We start from the raw sequence: 13,838 nt of genomic DNA, 5'->3' as shown, positions 1-13,838 counted from the left end.
AAGAACAAAGTGGGAGGTATCACGATACCTGATATCAGATTATACTACAAGGCTACAGTAATCAGAACAGCATGGTAGTGGCATAAAAACAGACACACAGATCAATGGAACAGAATAGAGAGCCCAGAAATAAATCCATACTTATATGGTCATTTAAAATACGACAAAAATTTTGTTGGGGTAAAGACAGTCTATTCAATAAATGGTGCTGGGAAACCTGGACAGACATCCAAAAAAATGAAGCTGGACCACCTCCTTACACCATATACAAGAATAAATTCAAAATGGATTAAAGACTTAAATGTAAGACCTGAAACCATAAAACTCCTAGAAGAAAATATAGGAAGAAAGTTTACAGACATTACCTGGAGTAATATTTATTGATATATCCCCTCAGGCAAGGGAAATAAAAAACATATGGGATTATGTCAAACAAAAGTTTTTTCACAGCTAAGGAAACCAATAAAAAGGGAGCCTACTGAATGGGAGAAGATATTTTTCAATGATAGATAAGGGGTTAATATACAAAATTTATAAAAAACTCAATTCAACGCCAAAAAAATAACCCAATTGAAAAATGGGCAGAGGACATAAAGAGACATTTTTCTAAAGAGGACATACAGATGGCAAACAGACATGAAAAAATGCTTAACCTCACTAATTAGAAAAATGGAAGTAAAAACCACAATGAGATACCACCCCACTCTGGTCAAAATGGCCATCATCAATAAATCAACAAACAACAAGGGTTGGCGAGGATGTGAAGAAAAGGGAACCCTCATGCACTGCTGGTGGGATTGCAGATTGGTGCAGCCACTATGGAAAACAGTACGGAGGTATCTCAATCTCAAAAAAATTGAAAACGGAACTACCTTATGACCCAGCAATTCCACTCTTGGGTATCTATCCAGAGAATTCCAAAATGCTAATTTGAAAAAAATCTATGCACCCTTATGTTTATTGCAGCACTATTCACAATAGCCAAGACATGGAAACAACCTAAATGCTCATTGGTAGATGACTGGATTAAGAAACTGGCACATTTATAACAGTGGAATATCACACAGCCATAAAGAAGAAATCTTACCATTTGCAGCAATATGGATGGACCTAGAGAATATTATGCTTAGTGAAATGTCAGACAGAGAAAGACAAATACCATATGATCTCACTTGTTGAATGTAAAGAATAGAATAAATGAACGAACTAATCAGCAACAGTCTCAGAGACAGGAAAAACGGGTTACTAGATAGACGGGGTGGGGATAAGGGGGAAGGTGAGGGGATTAGAAAGCATAATCGATAACCTCAAGGTTGCCACTGGGATATGAAAGTCAATTTGGGGAATATAATCAATAATGTAAAGATTTTGTAGGGTATCCAATGGATTCTTGTCTTATTAGGGAGACCAGTGATGCTGTAGATGCCTGATTACTGCACTGTACACCTGAAGCTGAATAATAATGAATTTCAACTATAATTATATATATATATATACCGTGTTTTCCCGGAAATAAGACCTAGCCGGACCATCAGCTCTAATGCGTCTTTTGAAGCAAAAATTAATATAAGACCTGATCTTATAGTAAAATAAGACGCATTAGAGCTGATGGTCCGGCTAGGTCTTATTTTTGGGGAAATATATATATATATATGTATGTACATACATATATATACATATGTATATACATATGTATGTATATATATACATATACATATATATGTGTATATATATATATTGTCACAAGTGGAGTACAACTTAATAGAGACGGGGAAGTGTAATGTCTGTATGCGATGTCAGAGGGGTAGTAGATTGGGGGAGGGGGTATCACTTTGAGGGGTATAAATGATAAATGTCTAACTATTACAGTGTTTTGTACACATGAAATAAAAAAAAATAAAATTGGGAAGTTCTGGCAAAAAAAGACATTCATTGCTGCCCTAGCTAGACACTGAAAGCCGTAAGTAAGACAGGTGCAGTGGAGTAGAAAATGAGAGTGGTTCTGAGAGACATTCTGGAGGATGATAGTGATTTCAAGCCTGCATGTCTAGGAAGATACTGATATAAATGATTGTGATTGGAGTCCACAGCAGAAGTAGTTTGGAGTGTAAGTGCGGAGGTGAAGGTGCCCGCGGGCTATCCAGGTGGAAATGGCTTTAGGCTGCAGGAAGTGCAGCTGTGGAGCTTGCTAGTAGCAGGAGGATGAGTTGAGGATTTGCAAGTTATTGTCAGGGACATGCTGACTGAAGCCCTGGGAAAGGATGAGATCATCGGGGCTAGCTAGTGTTTATTGTGAGAAGGGGGTCAAGGGCACACATTACACCATCAGACAAGGAACAAAGGCAGATGTTTTTGCAGGAATAGTCTGACCCTGTGTGGAGACGGTGGTGAAATACAATTATGACCAGTTCTGAGGTTTAAGCCTCACCCTGCCTCTGCTGCAGTCACGCTGGCCAGGGTGACCTTGTCTCCGCTCAGGGGCCATCCCCAGAAACCGTAGGGTTGGCAGAGCAGTAGAGCTACTCAGCCTGGGAACTGGTTCTGCTTAATGTTTTCTTATCTGAAGCTAAAGGAAGAGTTTCATTTCTCACCAGTTCTGGAGTCTCAGAGGATGTAAACCAATGTGTTATTTAAAGTGAGACTGCAACGATGAGACCCATATCTAGAAATTGGATTTGTTGGAAGTTTTGTGTCTACAGTGGGTTAGCCATGTGAGGAAAAAAAAATAATTTTCATTCATTACACCAAAATAAATTTCAGATAGAGATTTAAATATTAAAAAAAAAAAATGAAACCATGAAAGTACTTGAATAAAACATGAAAAATATATATATAATGTTGCAAGGCCTGAATTATAAAGAGAAGCCATACATCCAGAATTTCATGTGAAATTGCCCGATTTTTAAAAATGTTGACAGCTGTTTTAAAACATTTTCATCTGCGCATTACACAAACACTCCCTGGGCTACCAGTTTTGCAACGTTGGTGTTACTCTGACTGGAATAATTGGTGGGTGAGGGGTGTCTGACTGGTGGGGTACTAGGGAAGTCCCAGGATTGGGTCCCTTGAGTCGGACCTTGGCAGGCTGGGGTGGTGGCCACTGCAGGCAGAGGACCACTGTTACTTCTGGTGATCTGAGTGGTTCCAGGTGGCTGGAGATTAGGATTCTGGGGTAGACGAGCCCTGGATGTGAGGAGCCTGGGCTGCTCTGAGCGGCTGATGGGGGCCTCAGAAGGGTTGTAAGGCTGGTGGGGTGGAGAGGGAGCGGCAATTCTCTGCACCTTTTAGGTGGGGAGGGTGGGGGGCTATGTAGATGGTGGTGGGCTTTCTGTAGCTGTGGTTTCTCCTCCAGTCTGTCCCAACTGAGGTTCTGATTTACATATACACCCTAGTTTATGCACATTAGGCACATTTTATCCCTTGGAGCAGCTGCCTTACCATGCCTACTAGAAATTTCGTTTCCTTACAACTGCTGGCACTGCAGCTTTCTATCCTGTACCCAGTCTCACCACTGCTGGGACCCTGCAGCCACCCCACCTTATTTTCCACCCACTGAGCAGCCCAGTCATAGCTTGTCTAGGGTGGATTCTTAGGTGCCGGGCTGGTGGGAGGTGGGAGTAGGAAGGGGACGAGGCTGGAAGCGCCCATGGTGGGAGCCTCCCTGCCTGGATAACACCTCTTGTAGCTTACCTTTTGAGTGTGGAAGCCCCATCTCTCTACCAGCCAGAGTCATACTGGCAAGGAGATGCTTTGGGAAGATGACTGACCCAGAGTTTTCCTCTGAAATGTACCCTCAGCTACCTGGAGTACTACAGCCCAGGAGTGACCTCTCTACCATCTAGGCGAGTTGACTGCCCCTGGGATAGCAGTGCTCGCTCTGTATCAGCATGACGGGAATCCTCATTCCTCCCTCTTCTTGCCAAGCTATCAGCAAGTCCTGTCTCTATTTCCAAAACCGACAGAATCCATCCACTTCACCTCCATGACCATCATCCTTGCTGGTCCAAGCCACCATCACCCGTCACCTGGACAACTGCCCTTGCCTTTCTTCATTCTTTCCAGCAGCCAAGAGAAATCTTTAAACATTCAAATAACAGCATGTCCCTCTTCTGAAAACCCTCCGAAGAATTTGTTCCACGTAGAACAAAACTCTGACCCCTCTAGTGTCCTGTAAGGTCTGTCCCCTGCCTGGCTCTCCAGTATATCCGCCGTCCCTTTCGTGTACCGCAGGTTGGCCACAGTGCCCAGGACTGGCCGTTCCTGGAGAAAGCCACGCTCCTTCCTACCTCAGGGCCCTTCCCTGTGTCTGGAAGCTCTTTCCTGGGTTTTCACGTGCTGGGGCCTCATCTTCCAGACTTCAGAATGCACATACCGAGAGGGGCCTGGCAGGGACACTATTTAAAGTGGGCCCACCCATTTGTCAAGTAGCCTATTACCACATCCTCTTCATAGCCCTTCTCACGCTTTGAAATTCTTTTATATATTTATTATGTGCCTCTCCCATTGGAACGGAAGCTCCTTGAACATTGGACAATCTCTTTCTTGTTTCCTGTGGTATCCCCAGTGCCCAGTCACAGCAGGTTCTCAAAGCTCTGCTGAATGAACTAAGCCACAGGTTGCTTGATTCACTGTCAGCGAGCCCGTGTTCGTACTCTCTGCCTGGCGTGGTTCCAGGCATAGAATAAGTGCTCGATAAAGCTTAGTGGAATTGACATCATCAGATGGAATTCCAGGTCTTTTAGGTACACGGTTCCCGTTTCCTCACCATCACTGCGTAGCCTTTATCTTTTCCCAGAGCATACATGAAAAGGAGTAAAGGGGGCGCCATCATAAGAGCAGCATTCCCCTGAAGGGACGGGGAGCCCCCACAGAATCCGGGAGGAGCTGGGTTCGGAGGGCTTCTTGGAAGCAGAGGCACAGCCCTCAGAAAGGTGACGGTGGCAAAGGAAGTCTGTGCCATTTATCCCCCAGCATATTCTGGGCTATTCAGAAGGGTTTTTAATCATTTTAAGTTAGATCAATTTTATCGCCACTCCATCTGTTTCTTTTGGGAGAAGTAACAGAGAGGTAAGTGCTTGTTTCAGGGACAGGTGAACAGGGGAGAAGCCGTGAGACAGTTCTGTTCCCCAGTGAGCAGGAGGAAAGGACACCTTACTGCTGGGCAGGTGGTGGTGGCTATGGCAAGAGCACTGGGCGGGCTTCCTGCTGGGGCCCCCTGCTGAGAGTGGGGCAGGCTCAGGACTGAGATGTGGCCTTTGGGGAGGAGGATGGTCAGGACAGCCGCTGAGCCCCACCCCCCTCAGAACTCCCACCCCTGTGGGCTCCCCCGAGCAGGCTCCAGCCAGAGCCTTGGGCCTCAGGCAGTCCACTCATGGGAGGGAGTGGAGATGGGCACTCCTGAATGTGCTGCCAGGGAGATGGGACCCTGGAAGTCCAAACAGAATTTTGATTCTATTTCTTTCAAAATGTGGCAAACATTCACCCAACAAGTGTTTCTTAAGTGTTGACTAAGGGCCATATAGTACGCTAGGAACTGGAAACCAGTGGAGAAGCAAGAAAGGCACAGGTCTCTGACCTCAGGGAGCTTACAATCCAGCAGGCAACTATGCTACGTTATCCTAAGTGCTGTGATCGGAGGGGGATGCAGGCTGCTATGAGAGCAGAAAGGAGGGGCTTGGCGCACTGGAGGGTGGCAGTAAGTATTTGTGGAAAGAACAAACGAATACGAGTAAATGATGTACGTATATTGTCCTATGGCTCTCACATTTCAAGCAGGTTATGAAGCATGCTTTTATGATCAGGCCTGAGAACCCAGTCAGCAAATATAACATTGCTTGGGGCGTGGCATGCCACCCTACAGAAACAAACCATCCTGAGACATGAGCTTTCAGATCATTGCTTGTTAATAAGAAGAGAACACTCCTGGGTCCATGTTCTGTAACAGTTCTGTTGCCTATTCTGCCTTTGTCCCGCCTTTCTCTCCACCCCCCACCTAGGAACAGGTAGCCTGTTCCCTATATTAGCAGCTTTCGTGCAACTGGAAGCTGTGACATGAGGGAGGACAGAGGCGCGGAGAGACGGGACCCTGCCTGGGGACATCTTTCAAAGACACCGTGACATTCCCTGGAGTTTGTGAAAAGGGCTGTGGTACTTGCCTGAATGGCACCAAGGTTCTCAATGAGTTGTTCAGGAGTGGAAGATCCCAGGAGCACAGAACTCACACCCTCGTTTCTCAGGCACCATGCTGGGGAGACAGAGCACTGGGTCAGGAGAGCAGAGCACTTCTGATGATTGATTCGCTTACAGACACCACCTACAGCTGCCATTGTGGCAGCCAAACTGTACTTTGTGGCAAACATTCATTTTCATAAGGTTCATTCATTCATAACGTTTTGGGAGAGGATGGACCGTGTCTCGGGGATTGAAAACCTCAGCAGCACCCCTGTTGTGGAGACGATCTGGTAAATCTGTGCATTTGAATTGTGGCCTTAGGGCGCCACTGCTTTCTATGTGAGGCACAACGGGGCAGCGAATCCAGCCCCTCACCCCGGGAACACATTCCTGTGCCTGGAAACACCTGGCACTGCTCATCCGCAGACGTCTGGATTCCTGTTTCCATGCTGGCCCACAGCTCCTGCCTTTGCTTTGTATTCATGCTCTCACTTTCCTCTCCCCTGCTACAGAGTCCTGTAGACTCTACGTGCCTGGTTCCTTTGTTTCTACCTGTCCACCCTTGTCAGACCGACCTTGCATCCTAACAAAAGATTCATCCTGTGTCGATTATCTCACGCTCACTAACCCTCAAACCCCACTCCCCTCCTTCCTCTGCCTCTCTGGCAACATCTACCCTTAAATTCTCCATCAGTGCCTGACCCTCGCTCTCAGCACATGACCTGGCCTCTGGCTTGATGTAAAACATCAAGTCCATCTGTGGGGTCTTCCTTCACTCCCCACTCTCCATGGACACAAGGACACATCCACACCCCCCAGGCTCAGAGGACGCCTTGTGCTGTTTCTGTCTGAGGCCAAACTGTCTGGATCCATCTCCTTTTGTCTTGTCTTGGACTTAATTCATGTTCTCTCTCTCTCTCTCTCTCTCTCTCTCTCTCTCTCTCTCTCTCTCTCTCTCTCTCTCTCTCCCCCCCTCCCCTCCCCGAATTGTTTTGTTTAGCAGTACTATCGTCATTGTCTTTTCTATCAACATAATGTGCTCAAATGTCTTCCAGTGTAAAATAAGCTTCCTCTGAGCCTTCATACCTGCCGAGCAACGGTCCCACCCTTTTCCCCTTAACTTCTGAAAGGCCAGTTTAGACTCTCTGATGCCTCTTTCTCACCTCACAGTCCCCTTCCTGACATGTCTGAAGCCGCGGTCTCCCTGGGGTTGCAGTAGACTGCTTGGCGTGAGGCTGCCTGGAACTCGATGTTTCTATAGGCCCACAGACGCAGTGTCTGCTCTGTGTCCCTGGGAGATGTCCCACAGGCACTGCAAACTTCTTGCTACTTACATGTAAGCCTGTCACGCCTCTATTCCCCATTTGGTGGCATCCCCAGCAACGTAGTCTCCCCATCTGGAAACCTGGCCCTTAAACTTAGGGACTGTCCCATTCTGACCCCACATTTACCTTTCACTGCCAGGTCTAGTTGAGTCCCTGCCTAAATATTTCTTTAACCCAGTGGTTCTCAAAGTTTAGCATGTATCAGAGCATCAGGAAGGTTAGCATGCAGGGCTCGTGAAACACCGATTATTGGTGCCCCCCCCCCCCCCCGACTTTCGGACTGAGAAGGTCCTGCTGGTCCTGAGAAGCTGCATTTCTAAGCTCCCCCTGTGATGCTGATGCTGATCCAGAAATCAGGTTTTATTTCCTTCTTTTTTAACTTTACTGAGGTAACACGTACACACCAAAAATTTTACCAATTTTAAGTGCACAGTTCAATAATTTTTGGTAAATGTATCGAGTGTTAAAATCTAAAACTGTATGTAAGCCATTTAAAATAGTTTTAGAACATTTCCATCACCCCAATAAGCTCATTCATGCCCATTTACGGTTAATCCCCTTCCCATGGTCAACTGCAGGAAACCACTAATCACTTTGTATCCTGCAGATCTATTGTTTCTGGGCATTTCAACTCACTAGACTCATAGAATATGGGTCTTCTGTGTCTGACTTCTTTCACTTAGCACCGTTTGTGAGGTTCATCCATGTTATAGCATGTATCAGTATATCATTTTTTTACTGCTGAAGAATATTCCATTGTGTGCATGTGGGGCCCACACTTGAGAATCGCTGCTCCGGTTCCGCTGTCTGCTGCCCTCCTTCAGGCCTCACCATCTCTGTCTGGCACAACTCCTTCTCCTCCCTCTTCCTTGGATTGTCCCCCACCCACACCCCACCCCCACCCCCACCCCCACCCACACCCCCACCCCCACCCCCACCCCCACCCACCCCCACCCCCACCCCCACCCACCCCACCCCCACCCCCCCACCCCCCCACCCCCCCACCCACCCCCACCCCCACCCACACCCCCACCCCCACCCACCCCCACCCCCACGCTCGGCTTTTACACATCCAGCAGCAGTTTCTCCAGATACAAATCTGATCATGTCACTTGCTGGCTAAACGTCCCTCAGCGTGTGCCTTACGTAATCATTGCCCTGTAAGCTGAAGCTCTCATTTCTCACCCTGGCAAACCTCGCTTTCTAGCCCACTCTCCAGCTTCATGTCTCCTACTCCTGGCCTTGAACTTTGTGCCTCAGGAACACTTTGTAAATCCTCTCCATCTGCAAACATCATGCTGTTTTCCTCCTCCTCGAGCCCTTGGCTCAAGCAGTCGCCTTGGTCTGGAATGTCCCTGTGCGTCCTCCCTCTGTTGCCTTATTATCCACTCAGTATTTGAGATTCCCCACAGGAACTACCTTCTCCCAAAGGTCTTCCCTGAATCCCAGGCTGGTTTGGGAGCTCCTACACCCCCTGGGCCCTTCCCAATTATTTTACTACAACCCTGTATTAAAATGACCCGTTTCTTTTCTGCTTTGCCCACCAGGCTGTGAGATTTGCAGTTGGATGCTCAGTACCCAGCCCAGTACCGGTACATGGTGGGTACTTAAGGTTCTTAGCAAACGTTTGTTGAATAAACACAGGCATGAATGATTGATGGGTGAAAAGGACCCAAGCACTTCTTCTGCCCCATTTTCTCAGGGCCCTGCTGTCAACTAAAACTCTTAAGCTGTTACCATGCTCAGGCCTTTTAAGGCAATCGCTAAATCTTTCCACATGGGCAAAATAATGCTCTATAAAAGCAACAAGCCAAGGTATCCAGGGTGGCTGCTGCGGCTTCTCTCTCTCTCTGTCTCTCTCTCTCTCTCTCTGGCTGCATTATTTCCTGCTTGGTACTAAATACTCTGTTTTGGCACCAGTGGCCATTTTCTGAGAGCAAAGCAGGTAATGGGGAAAAGTATTGCCCATAAACTAGTTGGTATCAGCAACAGCCAAGTTCCCACTCGGATGCAGGGCGTAGGAGAACCCACTGGACAGAACTGGCTGGCACACATGCAGATGATTCCAGATAATTACCATCTAACCAAGAGGCACCACGCAGGCAACATGGAGTGCCTGTGCCGGCCAGGTGTGAACGCTGGCTCCTGCGCAGGCAGGTGCAGGCCTGTGAGGTGGGAGCCTGCCCAGGGTTGGGTTCAAGTAGTTGGTTTCCCACTGGTGGGGAGGGAGGGATTTCCCCTCCCCCACACCCTTCTAGCAGATCAAAGGTAATATGCCTGGGAATCATTTCCCTCTTGGTTTGAGAGGTCTGTGGTTAAAAACAAAACTACTTGTTTGTAAAAAAAAAAGAAAAAAGGCATGACAGGCATGATAGACAGCTGGGGGCACAGAGGGAGGAAAAGGAGAAACAAGGCATGTTTTAACTTAAACTCGAACTCTGAAAAGAGGATCTTTCATGTATATCTAACATCGAGTGAACGTTTAAATCTTGTAAAGATTTCCTCTTTAGAAAGACAATGTTCTGTCTCTTTCAGAGCTAAATTTAATGCTCAGTTTCACGTTACTACCTAAAAACCATATTTATGACTATATTTCAAGAATAAGTGTTTCTGTTTGTGCCTGTCACTCTGACCACATGCCATGCCAGGGGGAGACAGAATTCCAGGTCCCAGGTGTCTAATTCTTTACAAAAACATCAGCAGCCTCATCACCATCGATACCACCACTACAAAGAGCACCTACTCTCTGCTTACTCAACAAGTTTGTAAGACATGTATTATTATACCCATTTTACAGATTAGAAAATTGATAGCAGGTTAAATAACTTGCTGATGGGCAAATAACTAATACTTTTTACTGTGTTCGGTAAAGGTATAGGGATGCTAACTAATCACATTAAATATAGTCTTTGATTCTCTTTTTTTTTCTTTCAGGAACAAAGAATTAAAGGTAGTCATACATATACTTAGGTTAAATGGTATTCCCCTCTCCTACCCCCAAACCACCTCCCATTTCCATCTTTCCATGACTATTAACTGCCAGTACCATTTCCTTGCCTTCCAACCTCAGAAGGGTCAAGATTCTAACAAATATTCTATCATATTATTTTATTTGCATAAAACTTGTCTTGAGCTTTTTTTCTCATTAAGTCACTATCTGATTTGTCTCAAATCCTGCTATTTCTTAATTCTTAGGATTCTTTTCTAGAATTTACACCTATTTTATTTTTCCCATAGTTACCACATGAACTCTTTTATCTTTAGTTTCTTCATTTGTAAAGTGGAAATGATAATAGCAAATGCTCCATTAATATCTGTAAGTAAGGGCTTGTAATAGTATAGCTCTCAGGGTTGTTTTGATGACTAAGGCTACGAGACAATGGCATGAAGTGCTTGTCACAGAGCCTGGCCGATAGCCACCAGCATGGGAACTGAAAGTTTCCATGCTTTTCTGTCCAACACCCAGCCACTAGCCACATGTAGTCATTGAACACGTGAGAGGTGTTCAGCCTGCGTTGAGATGTGCTGTAGGTATCAAATACATTTTGGATTTTGAATATTTAGTATGAAAAACAGAGTGTAAAAGGTCTCCATAACTTTTAAAATATTTATTACATGTTAAAATGATAATATTTTGGCTATATGGGGTTAAATAAAGTCCCTTATTAAAATTAGTTTCATGTATTTCCTTTTTACATTTTGAATATGGCCACTAGAAAATGTATAATTAAATATGTGGTTCACATTATATTTCTGTTGGATCCTGCCGTTGCCTGTGGTTTTCAGTTGTCACCAGGGACCATGCATGACCTTCCATTGACTCCACAGTTGTTAGAGGAGCAATTTCCATGGCCCCTGGGAAGTTTCAGGGGGACACTGCTTCTCTAGGACAGACTTTCCCTGAGGCAGTTGCCTTGGGCCTCTGTCACAGCTCTGCTTCTCAGTCTCTCACCCTACCCTGCTTACGCTTCAACGGGGATGGAAAACTGAGCCAGAAGAAATGGATATCCCCACACAGTTCAGAGGGTACTCCCACCCCCGACACGGTGAGGATGTGTGCATTTTCACTCACGAGTCCTCATTTAAACTGGGTTATAAAGGAGTTTAAATCCTTTATATAAAGGAGTATAAAGGGAAGGAGGTGAGACACGTAGAAAATTCTGGGGAACTCTGAAAACCTCGTTTTAGATAGTATTCACCAGGAGTTTATGCTGCCCCTACAACGATGTTTTCTCATAGAGGGTTAGGGATCAACAATTGAAAGCTGTATTTTCTGTGCCCAGCAGAGCCCCTCCCCCGTGACTGGCTTACCAACAGCTAGCTGGGGGAGTGTGCAGCCCAGACGCTCAGCAATCGGGGAGAGGTCTTTTAACTTGTTTTGCTGTTTTCTTCCTTCTTCACTCACAATTCTTTCCTTCAACCACTGGTAGCACTAGGAATAAGAAGATTTAAATGTTAATGTCCAGTAAGGGTTTGACGTCAAAGACTGTTAATTCAATAAAATACAAGAACCGCATGGTGAATTCCTGCATTTCCTTGACTCCGACCTTTGTGTTTCATGGTGATGAGGATACCTTATGCCTTCATTCAAAGAAATGGTTCCCATGGTCTCGCTCCTTATTTATTGGTTCAAAACATTAATTTTAACTAATATTCATCACTCAAATCCATCAACATGCATGAAAGATGTGAAAATCCTGACATATAATCAATTATATCCAGTTTGCTAAGTGGAGGAAATGATGTTTCTTACTGCCATAGCCAATTTTAGAATGTAGCAAAACAAACCAAACAAACAAACAAACAAACAAAACCCCAAAGCATTTACATTTCACCAAAGTCTATTATGTTTCCTTTTTGTCAAGAAAGCTGGGTGCCAAGCTTTCTGCTCAAAGAAAGCCATTATTTTACATTCTTGTTATAACTGTCTTTCTCCCTCTTGCCTTCAGTTTACTCCCAGTTTTGTATTCTTATAATGGGGCTTTATCGTTAGCTTTCTCAGCTCCTTGCTAGAAGTAGACATGGTATAACTGATAGGTACCAAGCACATTTTAAAAATTTAAAAGTGGATAAAGACTTTCCCAAATGTGTATTACCTTTTCTATAGTGAAACTTAAAAAGGTAAAGAAACTCAAAATGGGAAACTATTCTTTAAAACCTATGAGAAGTGACTGACTCTGATCTGTGGACTATAAAGTGAGCCTAATTTCCTAAATACAAGGACTTTTAAATCTTTTAAAACTTCTCAATGGCCTACTTTCCAGAAGGTTCTGTTCTTGCTATGAAACAGGGAAGACTAGACTCTTCCACACAAAGCTAGCACTAAGGCAGAAACACCCAAAGGAAAAGAATATTTGTAAGACTTTGTTAGTCTGTGTTAGTGAAAATAATAAAAACCATCCCACTGTGTGGCAATGTGGACTTTCTCCATTACGCTATGTGTGACATAATTGCCACCACAGACTTTCCTTTATCTTCCCAAAGGCAGCAGCAAACTCTGCAGTTGTCACAGTCACTCCACCCACACGATTTGAATAGGCAGCTGCCTTTTGTTTTGAAAGTCGTTTTTTCATCATTCTAAGACAATCTTTCCAAAGAAAAGAGTAACCACATTATGTTTTATTACGATTTTTTGGAATGATTTTGCAGATGTGGAAAAGAGAAAGGGCAAGTCTCCCGGCGCGGCTCTCCTCCTTGACCTCCAAGGCGTGTGCTCTGGCTCCTTCCTTATGGGAGACTTTGCTTAGGGACATGACCAAGAGTTTTCCCAGCCTCAGCTCTGGGAAACCTCAGCCTGTCCCAGGAGGGAGGGTGGCCTGGAGATGACAGCTGGTGCCAGTGATGCTGAGGTAGACAGTTATGATAATGAACGCTGTGACTGGGGCGCAGCAGCCTTCCCTGGCCAGGGGGCTGGGTAAGTCAGAGACTCCCTGAACTCCCTGAACCAGTGGGAAAAACAGCAGACCTCACTGTAATTTCCTAACATCTGTCAGGGGACCAGTATCTCTGAATATTATTCAAATTAAAAATAAATAAATAAATAAGTTGAAAACCAAAAGCCAAATGCTTTTTAAAGAATTGATTTTTATTATAACTAGGAGACTTCCTAAGATTTCGATATATACCACACACATAAAGAATGTTTGGTTTATTTATTAATCTCTGGAACTCCATTTTTCAAATCTTATGTGCAATGCATTGTTGCTCTTAGGATTGGGTTACAAGTTATATGTGTGTGTGAAAATATTTAAACATGCACACACGTGCATGCACACACACACACCAAGGCAGACTTCTCAAAGTAACAAACATCACAGTCTTTTATTGAGTCCCTCTCTTCCC

The 13,838-nt window shown here is 45.0% G+C and overlaps 1 protein-coding gene across 3 annotated transcripts in view; it reads right to left on the bottom strand.

The window, feature by feature from the left end:
* The window catches only part of KCNAB1 (potassium voltage-gated channel subfamily A regulatory beta subunit 1), a 367,955-nt gene that overhangs the window by 3,466 nt on the left and 350,651 nt on the right, over nucleotides 1-13,838 (bottom strand). For all 3 annotated transcript variants that reach the window (XM_019731967.3, XM_019731968.3, XM_019731969.3), the window contains exons 12-13: nucleotides 11,808-11,928; nucleotides 6,156-6,244 (exon numbers count right to left, since the gene is read on the bottom strand). In XM_019731967.3, coding sequence (XP_019587526.1) covers nucleotides 6,156-6,244; nucleotides 11,808-11,928 — 210 coding nt within the window. The remainder of the gene's footprint in view (nucleotides 1-6,155; nucleotides 6,245-11,807; nucleotides 11,929-13,838) is intronic.

Source organism: Rhinolophus sinicus, chromosome 17, assembly GCF_057876585.1.
Source record: "Rhinolophus sinicus isolate RSI-liver-muscle chromosome 17, RSI-T2T, whole genome shotgun sequence".
Taxonomy (NCBI): Eukaryota; Metazoa; Chordata; class Mammalia; order Chiroptera; family Rhinolophidae; genus Rhinolophus; species Rhinolophus sinicus.
This window is presented reverse-complemented; position numbering and strand designations above follow the sequence as displayed.